General features: G+C 37.7%; 2 protein-coding genes and 1 non-coding gene across 6 annotated transcripts; all 3 read right to left on the bottom strand.

Annotated features, from left to right (window-relative positions):
* Positions 1–299: 299 nt before the first annotated feature.
* Positions 300–7,670, bottom strand: LOC147550754 (callose synthase 12-like). Its single transcript, XM_086672500.1, has 3 exons — positions 1,919–7,670; positions 790–897; positions 300–688 (listed from the first exon to the last, which is right to left on the bottom strand). The coding sequence occupies exon 1, from the start codon at positions 7,269–7,271 to the stop codon at positions 1,926–1,928; it is 5,346 nt and encodes a 1,781-aa protein (XP_086528626.1). The 5' UTR covers positions 7,272–7,670; the 3' UTR covers positions 300–688; positions 790–897; positions 1,919–1,925.
* Positions 4,208–4,288, bottom strand: LOC147550755 (small nucleolar RNA J33). The gene has a single exon (XR_015239048.1). It is a non-coding gene; the product is annotated as a small nucleolar RNA J33 (small nucleolar RNA).
* Positions 7,671–9,892: 2,222 nt separating the features above from the next.
* LOC147550753 (DNA-directed RNA polymerase II subunit RPB2-like) lies at positions 9,893–18,827 on the bottom strand. 4 transcript variants are annotated; one of them, XR_015237152.1, is made up of 27 exons: positions 18,202–18,827; positions 17,799–18,020; positions 17,424–17,714; positions 17,119–17,319; positions 16,814–16,878; positions 16,647–16,733; positions 15,909–16,029; positions 15,786–15,830; positions 15,547–15,684; positions 15,368–15,440; positions 15,194–15,270; positions 14,992–15,099; positions 14,792–14,908; positions 14,111–14,266; positions 13,902–14,006; positions 13,702–13,824; positions 13,538–13,615; positions 13,335–13,430; positions 13,118–13,233; positions 12,943–13,012; positions 12,792–12,845; positions 12,565–12,708; positions 12,068–12,367; positions 11,457–11,879; positions 11,226–11,350; positions 10,325–10,403; positions 9,893–10,181 (listed from the first exon to the last, which is right to left on the bottom strand). XR_015237152.1 is itself a non-coding variant. In XM_086666954.1 (26 exons), exons 1-25 carry the CDS (start codon positions 18,442–18,444, stop codon positions 11,270–11,272), a joined length of 3,534 nt encoding a protein of 1,177 aa, XP_086523080.1. In that variant the 5' UTR covers positions 18,445–18,827; the 3' UTR covers positions 9,893–10,236; positions 11,226–11,269. The 4 variants fall into 4 exon arrangements, 3 of the variants coding, with proteins under 3 accessions (XP_086523080.1, XP_086523078.1, XP_086523077.1); XM_086666954.1 differs by lacking the exon at positions 10,325–10,403 and having other exon boundaries at positions 9,893–10,236; XM_086666952.1 differs by lacking the exon at positions 10,325–10,403.
* Between the last annotated feature and the right edge of the window lie 5,006 nt (positions 18,828–23,833).

Raw genomic sequence — 23,833 nt, 5'->3', positions numbered from 1 at the left:
GGCCTCAACATTCGGACCACAGATTATGAAGATGAAATACCTAAAAAGTTGATTAGGTCCTTTTCTGAGAAATGGTTTGTCTCAACCGATTATGCTATCGTTTTGGTGTGGGGATCACCTCAAGCTCAGATAACCTGAGCCTACCCAAGGCAGAGGAGTTTGGCAGTTAACTCTAGAGACCCAGTCTGACCTAGCCTACTATTCTTGTGGGTTCTATCTCCCATCGAATCAAGCTCAAAATATGACAAGGAACGGTATCATTAAAATACCAATCACATTGGATAAATGAAAATCTTGTATGGAGAATAAAATGAATACTACAAACTCTGTTAATGAAGTTCTCTGAATAGAATTAGAACTAGTTTCTCCATCTGCCCAATGAAAAATTACAATGATCTCAATCAAAACAACCCTTACTACTCATCATTACTTACACTAGTGCTCACAACAAGATTAATCTCCAACACGAATGTGAAACTATAAATATTAGTAATAAAATTTACAACCGTAAAATGGGACAGGTGAAGTATGATATTCTGATTCTCCTTCGTCACCCATGAACTCGAAAAATTAAGAGACAACTCCAATTGTAATTAATGATACACATACAGGTCGGCAATGGAAATGCAAAGGGTCTGTTTTGTGGCTTTCGTTAACTTTCAACCAAACTCAGTTCCGATCTCTAGGCCTGCAAAAAGTCACAGTATGTCAAATTTATGTTTAATTGTGGTGAAAGAAAAGGAAGAAATTGTCACTATACTTAGAGTTTATGCATGAATAGGATTTTACCACTCAGGGCTAGAACTCGTCCCTTGAAAAGCAACGCGCCCACCATGAAATTAAACCCAACATTTCCAATGTTCGCTCCTGATAACAGAAAGTGCCACTTTTGTTTATCTGCATATCACGAAACATTTGTTCAATCATTCACAACACAATCACTTGGATGAGAAGAAACTATACAAGCAGAAAAGTAGGATTATCTAAATACGTATAGGGTTTGTGATCTTTCAAATATCTGAGCAAGAAAAATTTCCTCTTGAGCTAATCATAGTCTGATAAGTAAAATACAAACCCACACAGTTTCAGGTCGATAAAGATCTACCGAAGAGGTTATTACTTCAAAAAGAAACTGAATACTTCTTTGGATTAATCAGGACAGAAGTAATCGAACAAATTAGTTATCATATTAAAAGACACTTGAGGTTAGGCAAGTGTTGTTACACATTGGAGGCATATGATATAGGGGTGTGGATACACCAATTTCTAGGCATGAATTCATTCCTTGTCAAGCTACATCTGCTAAACCACTAAAGTTTCCTACAAACCGATAAGAACAGTAGAGAGAGTGAATTCACCACACAGGAACCCTTAACAGAAGAGTAAAAAAGGCGTATTATGCCCCTACTTAATAGATCCCCCACAAGCTACAGTAATTCTGAAACTGGTGCTATTACTGAATGCAAAAGCAGTTAAACTCTCCTGTGATTTGCTGATGTCAGGCAACAACCAATTACACGGTGTTGCATCCTGATGTCGGCAAACAGTCGGGCAATAGAGCATATATGGTAGAACACGCCCCAGACGCCTAATTGCGCCCAATTATTTGTCGATGGCCAACTCTCGAACATGGTCCGGATGATCAATAAGACCAAAATAAGTTAAAGAGTATCTTAACTACAACATTCAAGCGGTAGTGGAGAAGACATCTATTCGTTACATGATAACATTACTAGTACTTCAGTGACAGATGTTGATAAACTGGGAAGAAAAGAATTCAACAACATAAGCGGAACGAGATACTCCTTTAGATGCCTATGCTTGTATGTTGTGGCATAACGTTAATAGAATAACTTTCATGTTACACCATAAACCATTTAATAAATCAAAGAAAAGGTTTTTGTTAGTGAAGAAATACCTCTCGATCACAAGTCCGCGTTAGATTTTTTGCCAGCTATAATACGCGAAATCTGAAGTCCTCTACTGAATGCTTCATTGAAGAGAATCCTCGTTTGCATCGACTGGAAGCCAGGCAACCATGATAGCAATGCCACAGGGGCCATAACGATCACCCCGAATAGTACATCGTACATTCGAGCAATTGAAAGGAGAGTTCCCCACAGAAAAGTGGATTGCAGAAATGGCCTAAATACAAGGGCAATAGATAGGATACCCCATCCTGTAGGAATGATTGCAAATAACCCTGTGAGGAGATCAAGAAATTTGAAGTGTGTGAACTGTAGCAATAGGATAATCGCTAGCACCATAAGCACGATAACAAGGAACTGAACCAGCCGGTAGTAGATGTGTTCCTTAGCAGCATATCTATCACGAGCAACAGCTATTACCACAAAAACCCCAATAATAACAACTACATAGACCCAAGAGAGCAAATAAACAAGAATACTAGTGCTTCCACCAGCAATGCTGAGCTGGTATACAACCCCATACTGGAAAAAGAAGTATCGCAGATCGAGAATAATTTCCAACAGCTTTCCCCAGATACCGGTCATTCGCAAATGGTCTTGTTCTTCGTACCACCATGTTTCCCAGCTTTGATCTGCTTTTGTGAATACCCCGCCACGAAACCATATCCAGTTCATAAATTCATCAAAGTCGTATACAGTTTTTAACCAGTCAAAGCCAGAAGGATTAAACACAAAGGGGGCCATGATCCACGATACTACCAGAAACCAACTCGAGATTGTCATGGCTATGTATACAAAAGTATCCTTTGCCATGGCGCTGTAGGAAGCATAAACTACCAGTATCAACCCTAGCTCTATTGCTTTCACAAAATGGCTACGAGAATAGAGCCTATAGTTCTCAGCGAAACTTTTATGCTGCACGACAAAGCCACGACCCGTTGCACGGTATTTAGCACCACCATGGAGAATGGTACGACCAAAGAAATGAGTACGGGTTCCCATGGAAAATGAGTAAAAAACAGATGAAAGCTGGAGTTGCATCGTCAAGAAATCCCAGACTGCATTCAGGAATCCATGCTCGAGAGAGTTCTCTACAATCATTGGGAGTGCAGTGAAGAGACCAAGCTGGATAATGAATTGTTGATTTAGTATGGCCCCAAATGCTTTATTGTTTGCAGAAGTTCTCATTGCCTTCTCGATGCCACTGAGAGCTAAATAGAGTCGACCCCATACAAATGCATAAACAGTGAGCACCACCATCATGGTGTTAAAAAAGAACCCCACAGTGGTGTAGAAAAAAGAAAGCATCCTAAAGAAATCAAGCCGGTGGCCCAAGCGGTACACATCCCTGCTCAAAATCTGCTCGCCGTTGCCACTAGCAACCTTAGCCTCGAACATGGATATTTGATTCAACCCAACATCCCTTCCCTTGCCTACCTGGATGTACTCGTGATGAGTAACATTGCCGCCTCGCAATGTGCAATTGAAACCAGCAAATATGTCCTCACTGATGTTGATTACTCTGGAAGCTTTACTAATCCCACCCCGAGTCAGGAACCAAAACCTATCAAATACATCTGGGTGGCCATAATGCATCCGTACCTTCAGAGGGTTTGCTAGAACACGCTGTCCCAGGGTGACAAAGCTAGTCTCCTGAGCCGACATGAACCAAGCAAGAGAGGAAACAGATCCAGTGAAGATGTGTTCTCGGACTCCTAAAATCGTGGGTTTTCGGATGCCATAATTTCTCCTGTATTCCTCCAACAGATTCCGCATTTTGAGAGCCTCCTCAAAATAGTTGTCTTGGTTCATGTCGATGGTTTGAACTGCATCTCCACGAGTGAAGATGATGGCATGATTCTGATTCTCCGGTTTCCCCTCTCCAATCTTCAAGGGACCAGGCAACCTTATCCTGTAAATCTCCACCTCCTTCTGCAAATCTTGGTCATACTTCACAAGGACTGAGTAATACTCCACCTCTTCTCTCCCCGTGTAAACTTCATCAACGTAGGCAACTCGAAGGGCTTCGTTGTTCTTCATTAGATACAAAATCTCCTCAGCATGTGGATCTTTCTTCGCTTTTTGAGTCCCGTAGATCTGGCATGCAACGACATATGTGTATTTCATCAGAGCAGTTCCATACTCATGACCTTTGAATAACAGATCCACTGCACTACTTGCCCTGCTCAGGTTCCTGGAAGACGGTTCCCGTCCTGAGTCTGAACCAGTTCTATCATCATGCCTCATTGAACCAATAGCTGCAAGTTCTTGCGATCCTTCCCTAATGTCCATCTCTGATGCAGAATCAAGGAATGCCAACATCTTTAGAGCCTTATAGTAATACATCATTCCCCTGACAGTACGAGATAGAGTCTGGCCCCGGAATGATGCCCAAAGCCGGATATCCCTCAGTTTCTCTGTCCATATCTCATTTTCATTCACCAATCCATCTCTGCGCATCCTTTCCACAAAATTCCTCCATTCATCATCATAAATTTTCTGCAAATAAAACAGGGTAGAGATGCCATCTTCGTTTTCAGTCCTAAGTTGTTCCTTGCTGTACAGTACCTCTTCGTTATAGTAAGGAGTAAGAACACTAAAAGCCATCATTTTCTCAACTTGGGGAGCATGAGGCATATTCATAAACAGCGAGTTGCTAAAGAAGGCAATACGACGTCTTGCCTCGAGATTTGTGGGAACCTTGTGTATTGAGTCTCTAGATGTTAGAATTGTATGCAAACGACGGATCTGCCGGTAGAAGGATGCGTTCTCGACATCAGGCAACTCAACAGCATTCTCAAACAGTAGACCAGTGCCGGAAGCTGGGTCCTTGGGGGCCAACCCATCCTCCCTTAACTGCGCCATTGTCCTGTTTGCCTTCAGAAAATCCCTCATGAAGGCCTCATACAGGGCCTGCAATGCATTCACCAAATTGTTCAAATCTTTCTTTGGCTTGTTCAGGAGCTGAACAAGGTGTATTAACTTAGAATGGATCTGTGGAAGAGCAGTCATCTTGTATGTCTCTGTAAACTTCTCAATCTGAATTGCATGATCAATTTCCATGAACACGTTCCTAATAATAGCATTCTCTTCTGTGCGGTCTTTGATTATATCAAGCAGCATACGCTTGATACTATCATAAGCTTCAATTACAGCACAACGTCTATACTCACTTTTGCATATCTTTCTCCACAGCCACTTGTCAGTTTTATCCACCAACTCTTTAGCCTGGCTGAGAGCCAGTAATAGTTCATTGCACAGAAGTAAACATGGCCACCTTATAACTCTAATATTCCAAGTATTTGCAGGTAGCTCAAGAAGCTCCACTTCTTGATCACTGATAATGTCTTCTTCCCTAAAAGTCGAAATTATCTCATTCCATATCAAAGCAAACTTGTATGCCTCTATCTGATTGGATTCAAGCTTCTTATAAGGTCTGCCCAACCCATACCGCAGCTTCAACCTGTGAATTGCATCATTGAACTTGCTTCTTAGTGTCCCCCTCGCCTTAAAGAGTTGTTCCTCCGGCATGAGATTAAACTGCATCGCACTTGCAAAGAACTGAAACCTAAGTCTCAACTGTTGGATGTTTCTAATCTCTCCCAGGTGAGAAAACAATCCGACCATCGCCCCAACTAAGGAGGAAAAGATTGAATACCAAATTTGTATATCCATGAGATAAATCAGAATGACTGGAAGCCATAACAGACCAACCGCTAATCTGTTAGTGTCATCAAAGAACTTATGCCAATTCAAAGGCACACCCTTGAGCTTCAAAATGGCCTTTGTCGGCGCAACCAAGGGCTGGATCTGGAGGAAGTAACTGAATGTGAACTTCGCAGCTAAAACCAAGATCCAGAATAGTGTGTACTTAATATTGTCCACGATACCTTCCCTCAAACCACGACCTACAAAAGTTCGGCTCTGGAACCACCACGTCAACATATATAATATCCTCCAATTGGTTCCTTCAATAAAGTTCCTAACCCATGGAATAATGAAGAAAGCCAACGCTAACACCTCTGGTGCGATAAACACCAAAGCTGCATATAAGAAACTCATCAATCGGCTAGTAGCATCAGTCGACCACCTTCCATCACGATCTCTCTGATTCCAAATTCTCCCATATAAAACACCAAAGGCAATAGTCCATACTGTAGCAACAATAGTTTTAAGTATCATTCTAATACCAAGCAACTTAGTCTCCCTCGATATTAAACTATACTGTGTCCCTATATCAATCAACGACTGAATAAATCGAAGACCTGCCCACGTTATGAACAGAGTGAGAACCTTCACTTGAAGGTCACGACTTCTCAATGCCTGCCAAGGTACTGTAGTACCTTCCCAAGCAACAATAATAGCAGCTTGAAGAAACAGTATATGCATAATCCAAAGCCGATCAAAACTCCGGAACAAATTCCAAAACGATCTCTGTTCGACAAAACCTGTCTTACCCACTCTCTTACTCCTACCAGAAGTAACAAAAAAGTTACTACCAACATCAATAGGCCATTTTAACCGTTGAAAACAACGTCGACTCCAAAAATACTCATTAATATCATCATAATTTCTCCAAGCAGAATGAGGGGCAGTTCCATTTCGACTATTTTCAACTTCAGCTTTAATGGTTTGATAAATAGGGGTAACAATACGATTTAAAAATGCATCTTCACCAGATACAGAAGGAAGAACAGGACGACCAGTATTTTCATCGATATAATCTTCTAATATCCTATTAAGTTCCATTGCCATATTATGAAAAATATAACATAAACATTCAGGAAGAAATCTCAGATTAGCAGACTCACCCCAAATAAGAAGATAAAGTGAAGTATAAAGAAGCTCACGACGATGATCAGAACTAGAAGGGTCACGTCGATCTGAAATCCAAACATTTGATTTATGCCCTAGATAAGAACACCAAGAAGTATAATTCTGAAGAAGTTTACGCCTAAACTTCCTAAGTACGTTTGAATCTAGGGCATCAATGTTATCAGGTGGAGGTTGAAGACGCATCTGAGCATTAGCCAAGTGAAGTACAAGATGTTCACGTTGATTTCTAACATTATCTTTTTGAAAACCAAAGAAAATACCAAGCCAGTCAAGAAGGTCCATATCGTCTCGCCATGGAACAAATGGTGGTTTACGAAGGTCTCCGACGGTACGAAGAGCAGCAGTAGCGGCTCGAACTTCAGGGTAACGAAGAGATGGATGATCAGCTAAGAGATTATGAATAGGGATTATGTTATATGTTTGTTCAGAAGGATCTGGTGGGTTAGAAATGGGGGATTCACGGTTAGTACCGGCCGGCGGACGAGGTCGCTGCGGTCGTGAACTCATCGCATCGAACCTCAGTCCCGGAATCTGGATCAGAACACAACTGTTTCTTCTTTTACTCTAGAGAGAGAAAGTTGAGAGAGAATATAGATAGAGAGAGAGAGAGAGAAACAGCTGAGGAGGAGGGGGGAAGGAAGAATACTGCGGACCCCCTTCGTTCCAGTTTATCAATCGTCATAAGTTGCCCGATTACGGATAGCCGATCCTAGCCGGAATCGGACGTGGATATCCTAGATCTGTTTCGCTTCTTAGAGAGATACAAGTAGGATAAATCTAGGCCGTTCGTATTGTATTTCGGCATGCATTCGTCTTGTTATCGGGCGATTTATATTTGTGTATGTCAATTTTATAAGGTAACGTTCGTTTTCCTGCCAAAACCGAAGCTTTTGGTCTTTCTTTTGTACAGTTTTGACAAGTTTTGAAATATTTAATACTACACGAAAGCGAGTAATTTTCTTAGAGATACGGGTAAGATTTATAGGCCGTTGATTTATGTTTTTTCGGTCAAAGTAGATGATTTTTGAAGGGTTTGAATTAGCTTAGGAGAGAAGTACTTCAGATGGCGGACCCAGCGGCATGAACAAGTGCACATCACATGCCACATGAGTTTCTCTTAATCTTGTCATCTTCGAAATTATTCTTTATAATAAGATAGGAGTATATTCTTTTAGGATACATATTTCAAACAAAAGGAGGGACTAAAGGCACACGGGGAATTGTCGATCGCGTCGGGTGTCTAATAGCATTTAGAACGGATTGGTGCCTACTGGGGAGGCACCCAGACCTTTCTTGTTGCACTTCTTTTTCTTCTCCTTCTTTGTATAATCATCATCATCATGTTATCATGAAAACAACTTTGTTTCCAAACCTCATCATCACCAATCTACAATAAAGAGTTAGAGAGAAAAAAAACCTCACTTTAGAGAGAAAAGAAAGTAAAACCATCACGGGAATAACTTTAATTGCAAATCAATCTTGATCTATGATGAAGAGTTAGAGAGAGAGAGCAATCCGAGCAATTTACAGATCGGTCAGTCTGAGACTTTAAGCGAAGTTTTCAGACTGACTAGTCTGAAACCCAAAGCAAGGGGCCCGGATTGCCCAGTCTGAAACCTCTCGTGCTGGTCCGATTATGAAGTGCCTTGCTTTGGATTTCAAACGGGGCGAAGGCGATCCATGCTTGGAGTGCTAATAGATGTTTGGGGTCAAAGGAAATTGACCTTAGTCAATCTCATCTCCCGAGCGCTAACAACAATTTATTTTCGACTGCTTTTAGCAGCTCCCTCAAACAAAACTCTACAAGAGATCTTATAGGCAATGTCCGAGTTTAAAGACAATCTCGCTAAAGAAAAACCCTAGTTTGGTTAAAGACTGTGTGATACGGAGGCAATGCTAAAATCAGAGTTTGACATAACGACGTCAATCCGTCAACCGACATCCTCCAGACAGCGACCTAACCTACAAAAAAAAGTTCTTATTCTTCCTTCTTCTCTTTCTCTTTATTTTCTCTTTACTTTGATTACTTATTCTCCAAACACATTTGTTCCGGCGGAAACTCAATAAATTTCAAATTATTGGTTAAGAACTTTTATAGATATGAAAACTATTCATTTCTATTAACTAGATTAAGTATCTGAAATTTGTAGAGTAACTCAGATAGGATATAAGCGAAAGATCGCATAATCTCTAGAAAACAATAAACTAAGAAAAAAAGAAAACAATAATAGTAAAATCGTTGCGAAGGCGTAATGATGGAACTTGGCCTTATAACAGGTCAATTCCTAACGTAAGCGAAAGATCTTTGTGAAAACGATGGTTTGCATCAACTCTCTGAATATCGTGCCTATTCGACATAGACAACTTCAATTTTGGCAGAATATCGTCAAATTTGACATGGACAACTTCAATTTTGGCACTTCGACCATCTTTCTTGACTATTAGCTACGTCAATGTCTTCTATAAACTTCTCAACCAAAACCATATATGTCTGTGTTGTTCGTTTCGGAAATTTGAAATGTTCGCCAATGTGTTATTGGTTTGGTGTACATGATTAAGAAGACATTTTCATGTAAACAGGTGACTCCGGTTTATGACTCACAAAACTTTATAAAATATACTTATTGCTTTTGTAACTTTAGAATCTCTTGTTCATGATGATAAATAGCATTTGCTATAAAATTGATGTACTAATAGAGTAAAACTAGTTCAACAAAAAAAAAAAAAAAAATAGAGTAAAACTATTTATATTGTGTTAATTTTAGACTTTGGCACAAAAAGTTTGGCTTTAAGTCCAAACACCTCATCTATTATTATATGTCACCCGAAAAGGAAAATGTTGGCGACCCACCACACTGGCATATCCCCACCCACATTATAACAACCCCAACTTAACTTTCTTCTTTTTTCCTTCAATCAAGAATGTTTATTAATGGTAAGGCTTCATCTCTAAAATTTAGAGGTATTGGCTTCAAATTTTGAAACCCTAGTTCAACTCTACATGTCCGGGGAAATTTTGAAGACATCTTAAATGGTTATAGGCAACTGTAATTTGATATAAATGCATAGGCTTTGTAATTTGTCCCAGTTTTATTTTATGTACGACAAAAGAGATGACAAAGGAAGTATCATAGCAATACGTCGTCAGAGATTGACCCATTAGTATTATATCATGCTTTTAGTTTTAGTACTCCAACAGCAAAAGAACTCTATATCCGAGAAATGAGACCATAGCTCAATTTATTGGAACAAGATAAGTGAATAAGCGGAAAAACACCACCACAGAGAATATCAAGGCACCAACAAAACCAGCAATAAGAGACCAAGTTACACGATCGCAGAAGTTGGGGACTTGACCACAAATTGGTTGACAATAATATGCGGGAGAATTTCCTTCCTTCCACACATAAGCTATCTCTAACGTGAACGAAAAGCAAGAAGTTAGCATTGTCATCTGCCATACCAAGAAACCCTAGAGATTAATCCAGTTGATCAAACAAGAATAACAGTAAGAAATTGTATCAAGAAAAGTAGTTCACTAAATTAATTACCATACATACCAGAGAGACGGAAATATACCCTAGCCAATGTACATAAGAAAAGAATAGAAGAGACTGCAAAAGTAGACCTATCCCAGACCTAATGAGGAATCAACCGTTCATCGAGAATGAGAAAATCCATTAAGAGAGAAAGAAAGTTGACTCGAAAATAGAGATAGTTGATTTCGTGTAGGTTTTGACTTGTAGCATTTTCTAGCATTATAAGAGTCATTATGAGTTACAACCCTAGCCAATATAGATAAGATAAAAGGTGCATTATAACCAGGCCTGCCTGGAAGATTTTGGTAAGCAATACACGATTGGCCTACAGGATTAAGTGCCTGAAGACTCTTCTGTTTCTTCATTTTCTATCGTTCAGAATTCATTTTGGATAGTGAGGTTTCGTAAGAGAAAGAATGAGAAAGAAAGATAGTGGGTTCCAAGTAGATAAGAGCGGTGAACTAGTACTTTTACCTTATTAGAGTAAAACTTTCTCAACTATCACCACTACCCAGATCTTAAACTGTTTTTGTTCTTGTTTCTTTAGTAACTTAACACAACTTGGTTCATCTTTTTGTGGTTGTCCTTAGAAAGTAAAGAACTTTCTTCATTTGGGTAAAATTCCAAGTTATACTTTTTGAGAAGTAAGAATATGGGAGTGGTTGAGAATTGTGATGCCAATTTTTTACATATATCTAGATAGCAGTTGTCAAAGCTAAAAAAAATCATGTCTATTTTCTTTCATAAGAACTAGAATATAACCTAAATGTTAAGGTTTATACCTAATCGACCCACCAACGAAGCTATTCTCACTTGACAAGAAGGAACCATTTATTGACGAATAACAGTTTCTAATAAGAAAGATACGACTCACCAAATGTATCGAGAAAGGGAGAGAAACCTCCATCTTGCAAGTGCTTACCCTGTTCCATTAGATGTTTTACTTGTTTTGGTCTTTGTTTGGTTTCACTTCGTCAGCATTCTCGGGGCAATAGCCATGGCCATGAGTTCTTGGAATAGTAGCTTACAGGCATAAGGTACGTAAACCTGTATCCAACAAAAAATCCATAGTAAAATGGAAATACGTTATATACTTGACTCAAAATGAATAACAATTCATAACGAATAAAAACTAGCTTTACAAACTTTCTACCTGAACAATATTGGTTTTGTTTTTGCAAGCTTTGCACTCGAAGGAGTTCTTCTTCAGATTGGCAATAGCTATCAACCCGCAAAGTTCACAGACATGAACTCTATAAGCGTCACTCTGATCAAACAACCTTTCTTTGAGAAAGTTGGCAGCTCCATGTGCTATCATACAGTCCCGCTCCATCTCTCCAAATCGGAGTCCACCATCACGGGCTCGCCCTTCAGCTGGCTGCCGGGTGAGGATCTGCATAGGGCCTCGACCACGAGAATGTATCTTATCATCAACCATGTGCTTCAACCTCTGGTAGTAAGTGGGACCGATGAATATCATAGAGGTCAGTTTCCGGCCGGTGTGACCATTGTACATTGTTTCAAAGCCATGCATCTGATATCCACATTTATGAAGGGCTTGGCTGATATTATCCACCTATAGATTAAGAAAAATGAAGATTAATAGCAACTTTTTATGTCATTTCAAAGCTAATAATTGTATTGTTCATCCTCACAGGTATTTTCCTTTTAAAATCCCATGTAGAACATCATGGCTTATTTCTTTAAGAAGTTATTAGAGGTGATACTTTTTCAAATGCCAAATTTGAAACAGTAACGACTTACAGTGACATCAGTAAATGGAGTAGCATCACCCTCCTTCCCCATGTGAGCTGCAACTTTTCCCATGATACACTCAATAAGCTGAGCAATTGTCATTCTTGAAGGAATAGCATGCGGGTTCACAATAATGTCTGGAGTAATGCCTTCAACTGTCCATGGCATATCTTCTTGAGTGTAGGTCATACCGATAGTTCCTTTCTGACCATGCCGACTACTGAACTTGTCTCCAACCTGAGGTATTCGAACAGATCTCATTCTCGTTTTCACAAACTTTGAACCATCAGCATTTGTTGTCAACATAACCTACAGAAGCCTCAAAAGAGTAAAATAACATATATGGAATGCATCTGAAAGAAGCTCAACCAGAAAATACATTTATAACTAGAGAACATTATCAGCTTAGAAGACTTGAACTTGAATAACCTCTTCATCCCTAAAGGTGCTATAATTATTATCTTGAAGATGAACACCAGTTCGTGTGAAATGTTTCCTAGCATTACCTGATCCACCACCCCACATTCGTTGTGGTGTAGACTCGTACTGCAATCACGTTGAGAGTACTGTGAAGATTGTCCTTGAGACTCATCCTGGACAATCTGAACTGTCTTTCCAATTATGATATCTTCACCTGAAACTAGTGTTCCCTGATACAAAAATAGAGCTAATTGATGGGCTGAAATGAGTCCATGACCAAAATGGCGATGCAACAATGCCGCAATGTACTCACAGGAGGTGCAAGGCCATCATTATCCAACTTGTCGTATGAGCCATGTTTCATCCCCTGGTCATACAAGTAAAGTTTCATTATCACATTTACTGCTTGAATTCACATAAAGCAAAGAACAAGAAGTCTGGTTCTATCCAAACTCGGCACTCACTATAGTGTTCTCCCTGTTTGGGCGACCAAAGTTTTCTTTAACAAGGTTCCCCATCTTTTTCTCCTCCCCTCTGTAAAAGGAACTTCATCAACATACTGTCGCTTATGAAAGGGTTAGGGCCAATTTCAGGAATAATGCAGTAAAGAGGAATTTTTTTCGAGTTCAAAAACATTACTTGTATGAACGGAAATATAGTGAGCGAAAGAATCCACGGTCTATTGATGATTGGTTCATGATGACGGAGTCCTCTTGGTTGTATCCAGAATAACAGGCAATGGCAACGATAGCATTCTTCAACACAGTTTTATTACGAATGACACAATTCATACCTTTTGTAGTTTGTGCAACCAACTTACTAACAAGAAAGTAACAAAAGAAAAAAAACAAATTACCATGCCAGCTGGGAGTTGCCTGAAATGCAAGTGTTCCATTGCTCGAGTAGTAACCAGAGGCTTCTGGGGATAATACAAAATATGGGCCAATGTATCCTTCACCAAGAAAGAATAAGTAAAATCAGGGGTTACATAAAGCGGATTAAGATGTACAGAGGTAGAGGCTAATAAACGAATAAACTGAAGTAAAAAAAGTAGCTCACCATTCGCAACTGGTAATTGGTTGCATAAATTCCCATTGCTTGCTTGCCCATGGCTGATTGGTATGTATTACGAGGGGACTGGCAATTTTATCAAATAAATAATATAATATGAGAATAGGTACTTATTGATTTTGCCCTGGAAGTTGGTAGGGAGAGACTCTAACCTGATTGTGGTCTGGAAATGGAATAATTGAAGCACAGACTCCCAATATCAATGACGGGTGGATCTCACAATGAGTATAAGTTACAGAATAAGCCTCTTTTGGATTGAAAACAGATGCAAGATCCTGTAGTTGGAAGTTAGTAGTTTGATTAGGCTGCAGCGAAAAATAGCAATACCCAAGTTGAACTAGTAGTAACTCACGTTAATTGTCATGGAAATCATTGTGTTTTCTTCTTCCTCTGTGTCTATGTATTCTACATAGCCTTTAGCCACAAGATCTCTCCAGCCACCCTCATCTGGGTTCTCCTGGGAAAATAAGAAACGGAAAACGAAACAGGGTTAACGTTTCTAGATTAAAGAAAGATAATACAATAACCTGAGAAATGAACAATTTCTGGAGTTGTACAGACCCTTTGCTGGATTACTCGAATATCTTTTCTCTTTATCAGTAACCTCTGATTCTCCACAATAAACAATGGACGACAGCAACGACCATAATCAGTATAGATCCTCAATTCTTTCAAACGCGTATCCCGTGTAATCCCAACTTCAGTATTGACCAAAACCTAGAAAGGGAATCTTTAAATTTCAATCCTCAAATTATGATTCAATATATAAATGCATGTTCTGTGTAACTACTAACAGCTTGTTTACTCTACTAGTGTGGTTGTATTTGAGCTGACTGTACATGGACATTGGTCTACTAATGAACATATAAGATCGTCTTTCTAAGTGTACTTATAAAGGACTTGTTATGAGAATGCAGATTGAAGAATCGCTTTGATTTCGTTTTCGTCTTTCTAAAAGGTATTTAAAAGAAACATTTATTTGTAATTACTGTAGGAGTCCAATTGTGGCACAATCAAGTTCTTTTTACTTTCCAATATGAGTGATGATATCTTACATAAAGCCGTAAAGGAGGAGAAAGATTGTTTGTCTCTGACCCCACAAAAATAATATGCATGAGAGCTAATTATAAAGGAGATAGAAATGTTCAAGAACCGATCGAAGTACACTAACATGCTCACTAGATGAAGTGATCAATTAATGGAATAAATCCACAAATTCAACCAGGGAAGGATGACGATTACCCTTCTCCTCAGCAATCTTAGGTTGTTCACTAAAACATCAGCATTACGATGAATGCCTACCCAACAGCCATTTAAAAACACTTTAGTAGCTTGACTAATAGTTGCAGGAGAAATTTCCTGCGAAAAGAAGAAAAAACGTCAACCAAGTACGATACAAATACAAATTAAGACTCAGCACCAAGCACGTTTAACAGACGTACCTCAAAACCTTCAGTGCCAAAATCATTCAGAATTTCCAGAATAGGATTTGCTGCTGATCCTACTGTTACGGAGACCATCAGTGCAAGATTCTTCACCAGTCCACATGCCTATTGTAATATGAAGAGGAAGTATAACCATATAACTTTAGGAGATACACTAAAGAAAATACAAACATATAAAGAATTTTGTTTGTATCAATACTTGTCCTTCTGGTGTTTCTGCTGGGCACATTATTCCCCAATGTGTACTATGCAACTGCCGAGGTTTTGCTGATTTCACTGGTTAGATAGAAAAAGAACAAAATTAGAGCATCAAAAGATACGAAGCTCAAGAGGAAAGTACACCATCTTTCTTTTTTACCACGAAGTTACCTACCTTCACGCCCTACTGGCGAGTTTAACCTCCTTAAGTGTGAGAGAGTCGATGCATATGTTAAGCGATTCAGTACCTGTTAATTTGAACAAGTATCAAATTTGGCTTCTAGTTAACAGGAGAAACACAAAATGAATGAGAGGAAGTACTGGAGGGCGATCTGTCTAACCCCAAATACTGACCTGTGAAACACCAGCTCTACTACCAGCTGCATTTGGTTTTCCCCAGTTTCCGGTGGCAAGGGAGTATTTCAAGCCACTAGTAATTGTTGAAGCCTTGATTGCTAATTGCAAGTTAATATCTTTTCCATTCTGAACACACTGTCCCTTTCACAAAAACATCGTCAATAAAAGAACTAGTAAACAGCAAAAGTATGAAATTGAAACTCAGTAGAAAGTAGAAACCCATGTAAAGAAGGAACCTTCTGAACATAGGCTCTCACATCCTTTGTCAACTTTCTGAAGAGCTACAAAGAACCACAGTTCATGAGTTAAGGCAAAACTGCAAAATTTCTGAACCCTTTAAGGCTTGAGAAATTACAAACCATTCGGAACAGGCTCCCAAGTAAAGGACCAGCAAGATCCAATCTCTTGTTTCCGTAATGATCCCTATCATCTTCCGGCTTTCGGCCAAGTGCACAAAGTAGAAGCCGGTGAATGATGTATCTAGGACCAGAAGGTAAAAGACCTTCAGATATTTTTCCTTAGTATAAGGAAGAATCTCTTGTAAAAAGGAGTATATTCCTTATAAGACATGCCAACCCAATATTGGTGTGCTTACTCCTTGTCCTACATAATACATGCTATTTGTAACACTTAACAGTTCAAGCTTTTGGAGCAGGTACTTGTTAACATTGTTGTATTAGAGCATGGCAGTGCAGATTGTTTGTTCTACTATCTAGCAGAAGGTCAATGGTGGATATCGTAGAATTGAGATCACTCCTAATAACGTACCGACTCTGGTTAATGATGATTTTAATCTACTACTACTACTCTCTCTCTCTCTCTCACACACACACACACACAAACACAGACACAAACACAAACACAAACACGCACAGAAATGCACACAAACACACCCAGACACAGTCATACCAACATTAACGATTCAGGTTTCTGAAGTCATATCGAGATAAGAAGGTAACTACAGACCGTGTGCTTGAGTATCCTGGTGCTGAGAGGAGGAAGCATTAGTTAATTGAGTTTACTACTTACCACAGACCATGTTGAATATATTGATACTCATCTTTTTAACAGATTAAGTGGTTGTTAACAGAATCTACCCAAAGTAGTAAGCTTTGTTAGTCTTGCAATATTCCCCAACTCCAACATGTGGAAGAAATTCCTTCTGGAGTATTTCCTCTGCGTACCTGCAAAACAACCATAAAGCCAATGAACATATAGAAATCTATTTTAAGAAAACTGGTACAGAGTCGAGAACACAGTATACTTGATCCTCTTATTCCTCGTCACGCCTACAGAACATCCTCTTTTACCAATGTAGTCTAGCGCAACCTAAAACAAGTAGTTACAGATGGGTAAAAAAACTGTGTTAAGGAGAAAGAAATGCGAATGAAGACCATGAGTTGATTCACAATGCCTACTCTTTGCGATTAAGAAGTCTGTCAAGGTCGCATAAAACTAGACATCAGAAAGCAAAAGTGAACACCAAATATCACCAACTAGGAAGATAGGTATGGAGCTAAAAAGTGTAAAATCGATCCATTAGCATAACCCAGAGTATACGCAAACTACCTGCTGGTTTTGAATCACAAATGCTTCTTCCAGAGATGGCCGAAGTAACTCCATCATCTGAGTATCAGATAAGTCATAACATATATGTTCCAATATATCCTTATCAGCAACAAAACCTAGTGCTCGGAACACAATGACAATTGGTATGTCTGTGCGTATTAATGGAAGGGTAGCCCGGATAAATTGCTCCGAAGAACGTTGCTGTAACATTTAAATACATGATAAATAATTAACATAAGTTCAATGAAAGAGTGAATATGTTTCACTCAGACAATGATAAATACAAACAATGCATCCTCGTTTACCCCTTTGGTACGAGCCGGGGAAAGCATCCTCACGAACATGCTACTCGGTGGTCTGTTTTGAGATTCCACCATCGATCGTACTTCAGCAATATAAGCATACTTGTTAGGCTGCCTCTTCTTGAACACATATACATGGTTGGTGCTCATCTTCTCTTGAGCAATTAGAACCTTCTCGCTCCCATTGATTATGAAATAACCACCTTGATCATAAGAACACTCCCCAAGCTCTATTAAATCTTTTTCGTTCTTTTGATAGAGAGTGCAATAACTCGAACGAAGCATAATTGGAACCTAAAATGCAATTAAATATGAGAGAGAACGAACGAAATGTCCCAAATTGTCAATATAGTTTCAAACATTGCTAAAATTCAATACCTTCCCAATAAAAACCTTCGGGTAATCTTGTGTTTCGATTACTTCTTCACAATCACGAGATTTCTTTATTTTTCTTTTAGTGACATCCACATATAAAGGAGATGAATAAGTCAGGTTCCTCAAGCGTGCGACATTAGGAAACAAGGTATTAGTTTCTCCATCAGATTCAGTCATTGTAGGTTTACTCAAGTAAATCTGACCAAAACTGATCTTGTTGATAGTCTGCAACAAAATTTTCAAAAGTAAAACATTCATTCCATCAATTAATTCAGCTACATAGACAACACATTTACCCTAATAATCTTCTATAAATCATGAAAAAGGTCAAAAAAAAAAACAAAGAAATACTATCATAGAAACCCTAATTAAAGTAAAAGTTGTTTACGGAGAAGATTAAATAAACCTCAACAAAATCTGATCGTTGACCAGGATTATACTGAGATTCTGAACAAACTTCAATATCATCAGATTCATCCACGATTTCTTGAATCGTATTTTGAATGAATTCATTAAACGAGTCAATTTGCTGCTGAACTAAACCTTTTTCTTCGAAGTAGGCGCTAATAACAGCCCAAACATCTTCTTGTGTGATCTCTTCTTCCTCATTCACATTCACAGATGAACTATATTCTTCTTCCAGAGTCATCTTATCAACTTGATTTCTTGATTAGAAAGAAGAAACCCTAATTAGTAGTTTTTTTTTTCTTTTTGTTGTTTGCGTTTTGAACTAATGTTAATAAAAGTATGAAATTCAGATGAAAAGTATGAAATTCAGATGAAAAGTTGAATCTCTTTAGGGTTTCTGTTTGTTCGTCTGTGTTTTGATAAGAAGTGTAAAAATGGCGGGAAGGGAGCAGAGAGAGGAAGTTGTCTGTCTGTCAGTCGTCGAAGTTAGAATGACGGAGGGAGGGACTGCCGTCTTTATACTCGTTTTCTATCATCTTGTCTCTCTACTCTCTAGTGTTAATAGGTCAAAAATGGCGAGCTTGACTTAAGAGAGGATAAATCTAAGGCCCAAAAAACGAGCCCAAATACGAAATCCAACCCAATAGGAAATAATATCTAAAAAAAACTCAAAAAGTGATTTTACCTTCCTATCCACCCAAAAGAAATACTTACCTCTTATGTCCCTCACCCATTTCCCGCCGGCTTTTGGTATAGGGACCTTGCTTAGATGTATTGGGACATTAATTTTAAAGGGACATTGACACTTTAGTAAGTAGACATTAATTTATAAACAAGCCCATCAAAACATCTTTTATTTATTTACAAAGCCTTGTCAAATATTAACAATTCAGCAACAACTTAAAACCTTAAAATCATTTTGAAAAGAAAAAAAAAAGACCCTAGCTTCTTTTGCTCGTTCCTCTTCTTTTGTTCGTCCCTAAAATCATAAAGTAAAATAGAATTAGTACAAACAACATTCGTAGAAGAAAAAAATTTGACCAATATAGCAGAATTTCGACCATTGTGGACGAAATTTATAAACTATTTCGCCGCCGAAATTTTGTAATCTTTTTGCTAACAAACATAGTCAGTAATTTCGATCATTGTAGCCGAAAAAGGTCATCTTCACCAATTAAAAAAATGCTCGAAATTTGGCAACGAAGAGAAAACCTAAAATTCGATTTTCTTCAATTAAATGTCAAATAAGTATTCTTCTTACCTCTTGCAACAAGCCTTAACTACCATTATTACTACTTGATTGTGTTATTTTACTAGATTGAGAAAAACAATCTTGTATTAATGATACATCATCTTCCTTCCATGAAATATCATATTTTATTAATAAAACATCATCTATGTCTTGAGACATATTAAACACTTGAAATAAAGAATAAACAATGCTATGGTGGTTATTAGTGTTGATTATTTGTTGTATAAAAGGTAAAAGTAGGGTTTTGTGGTAGAGTTTTTAGGGTTTAAAAGATACCTAAAAGATGAACAAAGACATAAAATATTTTATTGTTATTTTTTTAATTAGCTTTGAATCCCTATAAATATTTATTTGTTTATTTTAATCCTTAAAATCAATGTCCTTCTACCAAATTAGAAAAGGGACATAAATCATAAAAAAGTTGCATTTGAAAAAAGTCCCAATACTATATAACCGTGTCCCTATACCAAAAGCCTTCCCGCCCAAACATCCTTCCTCTCTTTCATTGCGTCAGCCAAACACATGTCTCTCTCTTTCTCTCTCTAATCTGAGTGATTAGACACTAAAACCCTAAGACTCTCTCTTTCTTCATTCAAAACGTCCTTCCTCTCAAAACGCTCTCTCTATACAGCCTTGATTAGAAACTAAAACCCTCTTTATCTCTCTTCATTCAAAACGTTTTGGTGCCTCTCTCTCTCTCTCTCTCTATCTCTCTCTATCTCGATCAAACGAAACCAAATTCGGTGATTCTCTATCTTGTTCGAGTATCTTGATCTTCTCATCTCTCTCTCTATTTCGCTCTCTTTCAACAAGCAACTTGATCTTCTCATCTCTCTCTATTTCGCTCTCTTACAACAAATCCGGTGATTCTCTCTCTTGTTCGAGCATCATCAAACCCTAATTTCTGTTCGTCAGAGTTTAACACACAGGTACGTCTCTGTTCTTCCTCTAAATCTTCTTCCTCTCTCTGTTGTTGGTCAAGTTTTAGGGTTGTTTGAACATTTTGGGTTGTTTTCAAAAAATTAGGGTTTCGTCTTTCAGATTTAGTATTTTGATCTTGATTTTTGGGGTTTAACTTGCTCTAAAGTTGTTGTTCTTCGTGATTGCTGTCGACATTTTGGTTTGTGATAAAACATTTATGGATCTTGTTTGTGATTTCGGAAGCATGCATCTTCACAGAAGGTAATTTTGGGGTTTATGGTTCTTCATCAAGTTTCTAGGTTGGGTTTGTTGTAACATTATGGGTTGTAATCAGAAAATTAGGTTTCTGTCGAGACATTTAGTACTTTGTTTTCGATTTTCGGGTGTTTGTCTTTCTTGATGAAATGAATGGTTTGTTTTAAAATTCTGGGTTGTGTTAAAGAAATTAGGGTTATGTTGAGAGATTTTGGGTTCTGTTCTTGGTAAATATTGGAGAGGTTTTTAAAAAAAACAATTTGGTTGGGTGTTGATGCATTTTGTGGTTTTGACCCCCTGAAACTTGATATGATGTAACATCTTGGTCAAGTTTTAGGGTTTTTGATGGTGAAATTATGAGTTTGTTTTGACATTTTGGGTTGTTTTCAAAAAATTAGGGTTTCGTTTCACACCTTTAGTACTTTGATTTTGATTTTTGGGGTTTAACTTGCTCTTAAGTTGTTGTTCTTCGTGATTGTTGAAAATATTTTGATTTGTGATAAAACATTTATGGATTTTGTTTTTGATTTCGGAATCATGCATCTTCACAGAAGGTAATTTTGGGGTTTATGGTTCTTCATCAAGTTTTTAGGTTAGGTTTGTTGTTGAAATTATGGGTTTATTGTTACATTTTGGGTTGTGATCAGAAAATTAGGTTTCTGTGGAGACATTTAGTACTTTAGGTTTCTGTGGAGACATTTAGTCTTTGTTGATGAAATGAATGGTTTTTTTTAGAATTCTGGGTTCTGTTAAAGAAATTAGGGTTATGTTGAGACATTTTGGGTTCTGTTCTTGGTAAATATTGGAGACATTTTAATTTTTTATAAAAATTTTGTTGGGGGTTGATGCATTTGGTGGGTTTTACCCCTGAAACTTGATATGATGTAACATTTTGGGTTGTGTTGAAACATTTTTGGTTTGTTTCAAACATGTGGGGGTATCTTACAAACATTTCAATTTGTGCAGAAAACATATAAAAGATAGTGAAGAGCCAACCACCGCTAGGCCTAGTAAAAAAGGCAAGAAAATGATGAATGTGACATCATCACAGACAAAGGTATGATATTCTATAAATATTTCAAACAATTTTTAAGCATTTTACATAATTTCGAGACATTTTGGAGTTTGTCCTCCCAGTATTGTTTGTGGTCTCGCATTTCGTATAATGTTTTGCCATAATTGCTAGTGTGTTGTCATTCTGTAAAATGGTGCTTCACTTATTCATACTCTTATTCCTAGGGTTTTGTGAAAAGTTCTGAAAACCATTGGCATCAGCTTACAGTGTTGTAGCATTTGTAGTCGTGTTGGACCATTTTGCTGAATGATCTAACATATCTATTACTGTGTGTTTGAAGCATCGATCTGCGACATCCAAATCGAAAGAGCAGATGGTGGAGGCTCAACGTACAGAGCCAATGGAGCAAAAGAAGAAAAATTCTTTAAATTACAAATGTAATTTGAAAGCAGTTCACAAGGTAGTAAGGGACAATTTGGAAGCATTTGTAGTCCAGTTTTTGTTCTCTGAAATGTTGATGAAATGAATGGTTTGTTTTAACATTTTGGGTTGTGTTCCAGAAATTGGGGTTATGTTGAGACATTTAGTACTTTGTTTATGATTTTTGGGAGTTTTACTTGATTATTACAGTGATGTTATTGGTCAATGTCAGACAATTTGGTTTATGTTTTAACATTTAGTGGGGTGTTGATGTATTTTGTGGTTATTAATGAGTAAAAATTGATATGTTTTTGACATTTTGGGTTGTGTAGAAACATTTTGGTTTTGTTATCAACATTTTTGGGTCTCTTACAAACATATCATTTTGTGCAAAACATTTAAAAAGGAGAAGCAGCAAGACAATAGGTTGTACAAAGAGCTAGCTCTAGAAAGAAGGCTAGTGAAGAGACAACAATTGCAGGGCCTAGTAAAAAAGGCAAAAAAAATATTAAAGGTGACTGAATCACAGACCAAGGTAAGATGCATTCCTAAACATTTTGCATAATGTTTAGGAATGCATACGAAATGACTTAAGTTTCTGTGAAAAAAGTTAAAATTTGGGGAAAACAGTGGCATAAAATTTTTGAAATGTCCTCTCATTATTGATTGTGGTCTAACATTAAGTATAATGTTTTCGCATTATTGGTATTGTCCCGACATTTTGACAGTTTTCTAGCATTGTAAATAATGTTTAGGTGCGCAAGGTAATAACAACAATTGTTTCTCAAACAATTCGAATAATGTTAAAGAAATATTAATAATGTTGGAACATGTTCAAGAATGTTTAAGAATTGCAGAAATTGTTCCTCAAGCATTATGTATAATGTAGCATGCAAGTTACATAATCTTCATCCATTTCAGAATATATTTGTACATTAGTGGTGGTGGTGGTATGACATTATACAGATTGTTTGCATAAGTCTTACAGTGTTTGCAAGTAATATATAGAAATACTAACATATGTATTACTGTGTTTCTGAAGCATCGGGCGGTGTCATCAATATTGAAGGAAAACAAAAGATTGTGGAGATTAAACCTCAATTGAAAGTGTGGTTGATATTTTGTGCTTTGAGAAAGAAGTTCTAAGCAATAGTGAAGTTGTTTTTGAGAAATGGTGTTATGTTCACATTCGTAAACCCGCAACGACTTCAATTTTGCTTAGAGGCAAACAAAAAATGACTATAAATTATTTTGTGTGGTATTGTACTGTTTTTGTTTGTTGTGGGATCTTGATGTTGAAAGAATATGGAGTACATTTGTTTAATATATTATTTTTGTTCTTCAAAATATATGAGATGCATAGACAATAAATAGTTTGTCTGAGGAAGTAAACAAAATGTGAAGACACAATCAAAGATGTATAGACATTTTAGAGAATGTCGACAAAATTCTGGCAAACTGTAAAGACACAATCAAAGATGTAAAGACACAATCAAAGATGTATAGACACAATCAAAGATGTATAGACATTTTGTGAAGATGTATAGACACAATCAAAGATGTATAGACATTTTAAGAGTAACTCACGTCTCGGCAAACTTCAAAAATAAGTGGGCCTGCCTCGACGTAACTCACGTCTCGGCAACTTTGGATTTTCCATCCTGAACATCATTAATGGAAGGGCACATAAATGTGTTCCATCCAATAGCGGCGTCTCTGTGCTTTGTCATCTTGTTCATAATCTTCTGTCGAATGGCATCCAAGAGT

This window comes from Eschscholzia californica, unplaced genomic scaffold (assembly GCF_041429995.1).
Source record: "Eschscholzia californica isolate CP2 unplaced genomic scaffold, dmEscCali1.0.p SCAF_3, whole genome shotgun sequence".
NCBI classification, from domain to species: domain Eukaryota; kingdom Viridiplantae; phylum Streptophyta; class Magnoliopsida; order Ranunculales; family Papaveraceae; genus Eschscholzia; species Eschscholzia californica.
The sequence above is the reverse complement of the archived record's forward strand: the minus strand, read 5'-3'. Positions and strand labels throughout refer to the sequence as shown.

Bases quoted from the DNA above. Each gene is read 5' to 3' on its own strand.
- LOC147550754 (XM_086672500.1), bottom strand. From the start codon at position 7,271: ATGAGTTCACGACCGCAGCGACCTCGTCCGCCGGCCGGTACTAACCGT.
- LOC147550753 (XM_086666954.1), bottom strand. From the start codon at position 18,444: ATGACTCTGGAAGAAGAATATAGTTCATCTGTGAATGTGAATGAGGAA. The intron at 12,709-12,791 runs GTGAGTACATTG...TTTTTGTATCAG, and splicing joins ATGATGGCCTTGCACCTCCT to GGAACACTAGTTTCAGGTGA. The intron at 11,351-11,456 runs GTAGAAAGTTTG...TGTTGGATACAG, and splicing joins ACAAAACCAATATTGTTCAG to GTTTACGTACCTTATGCCTG.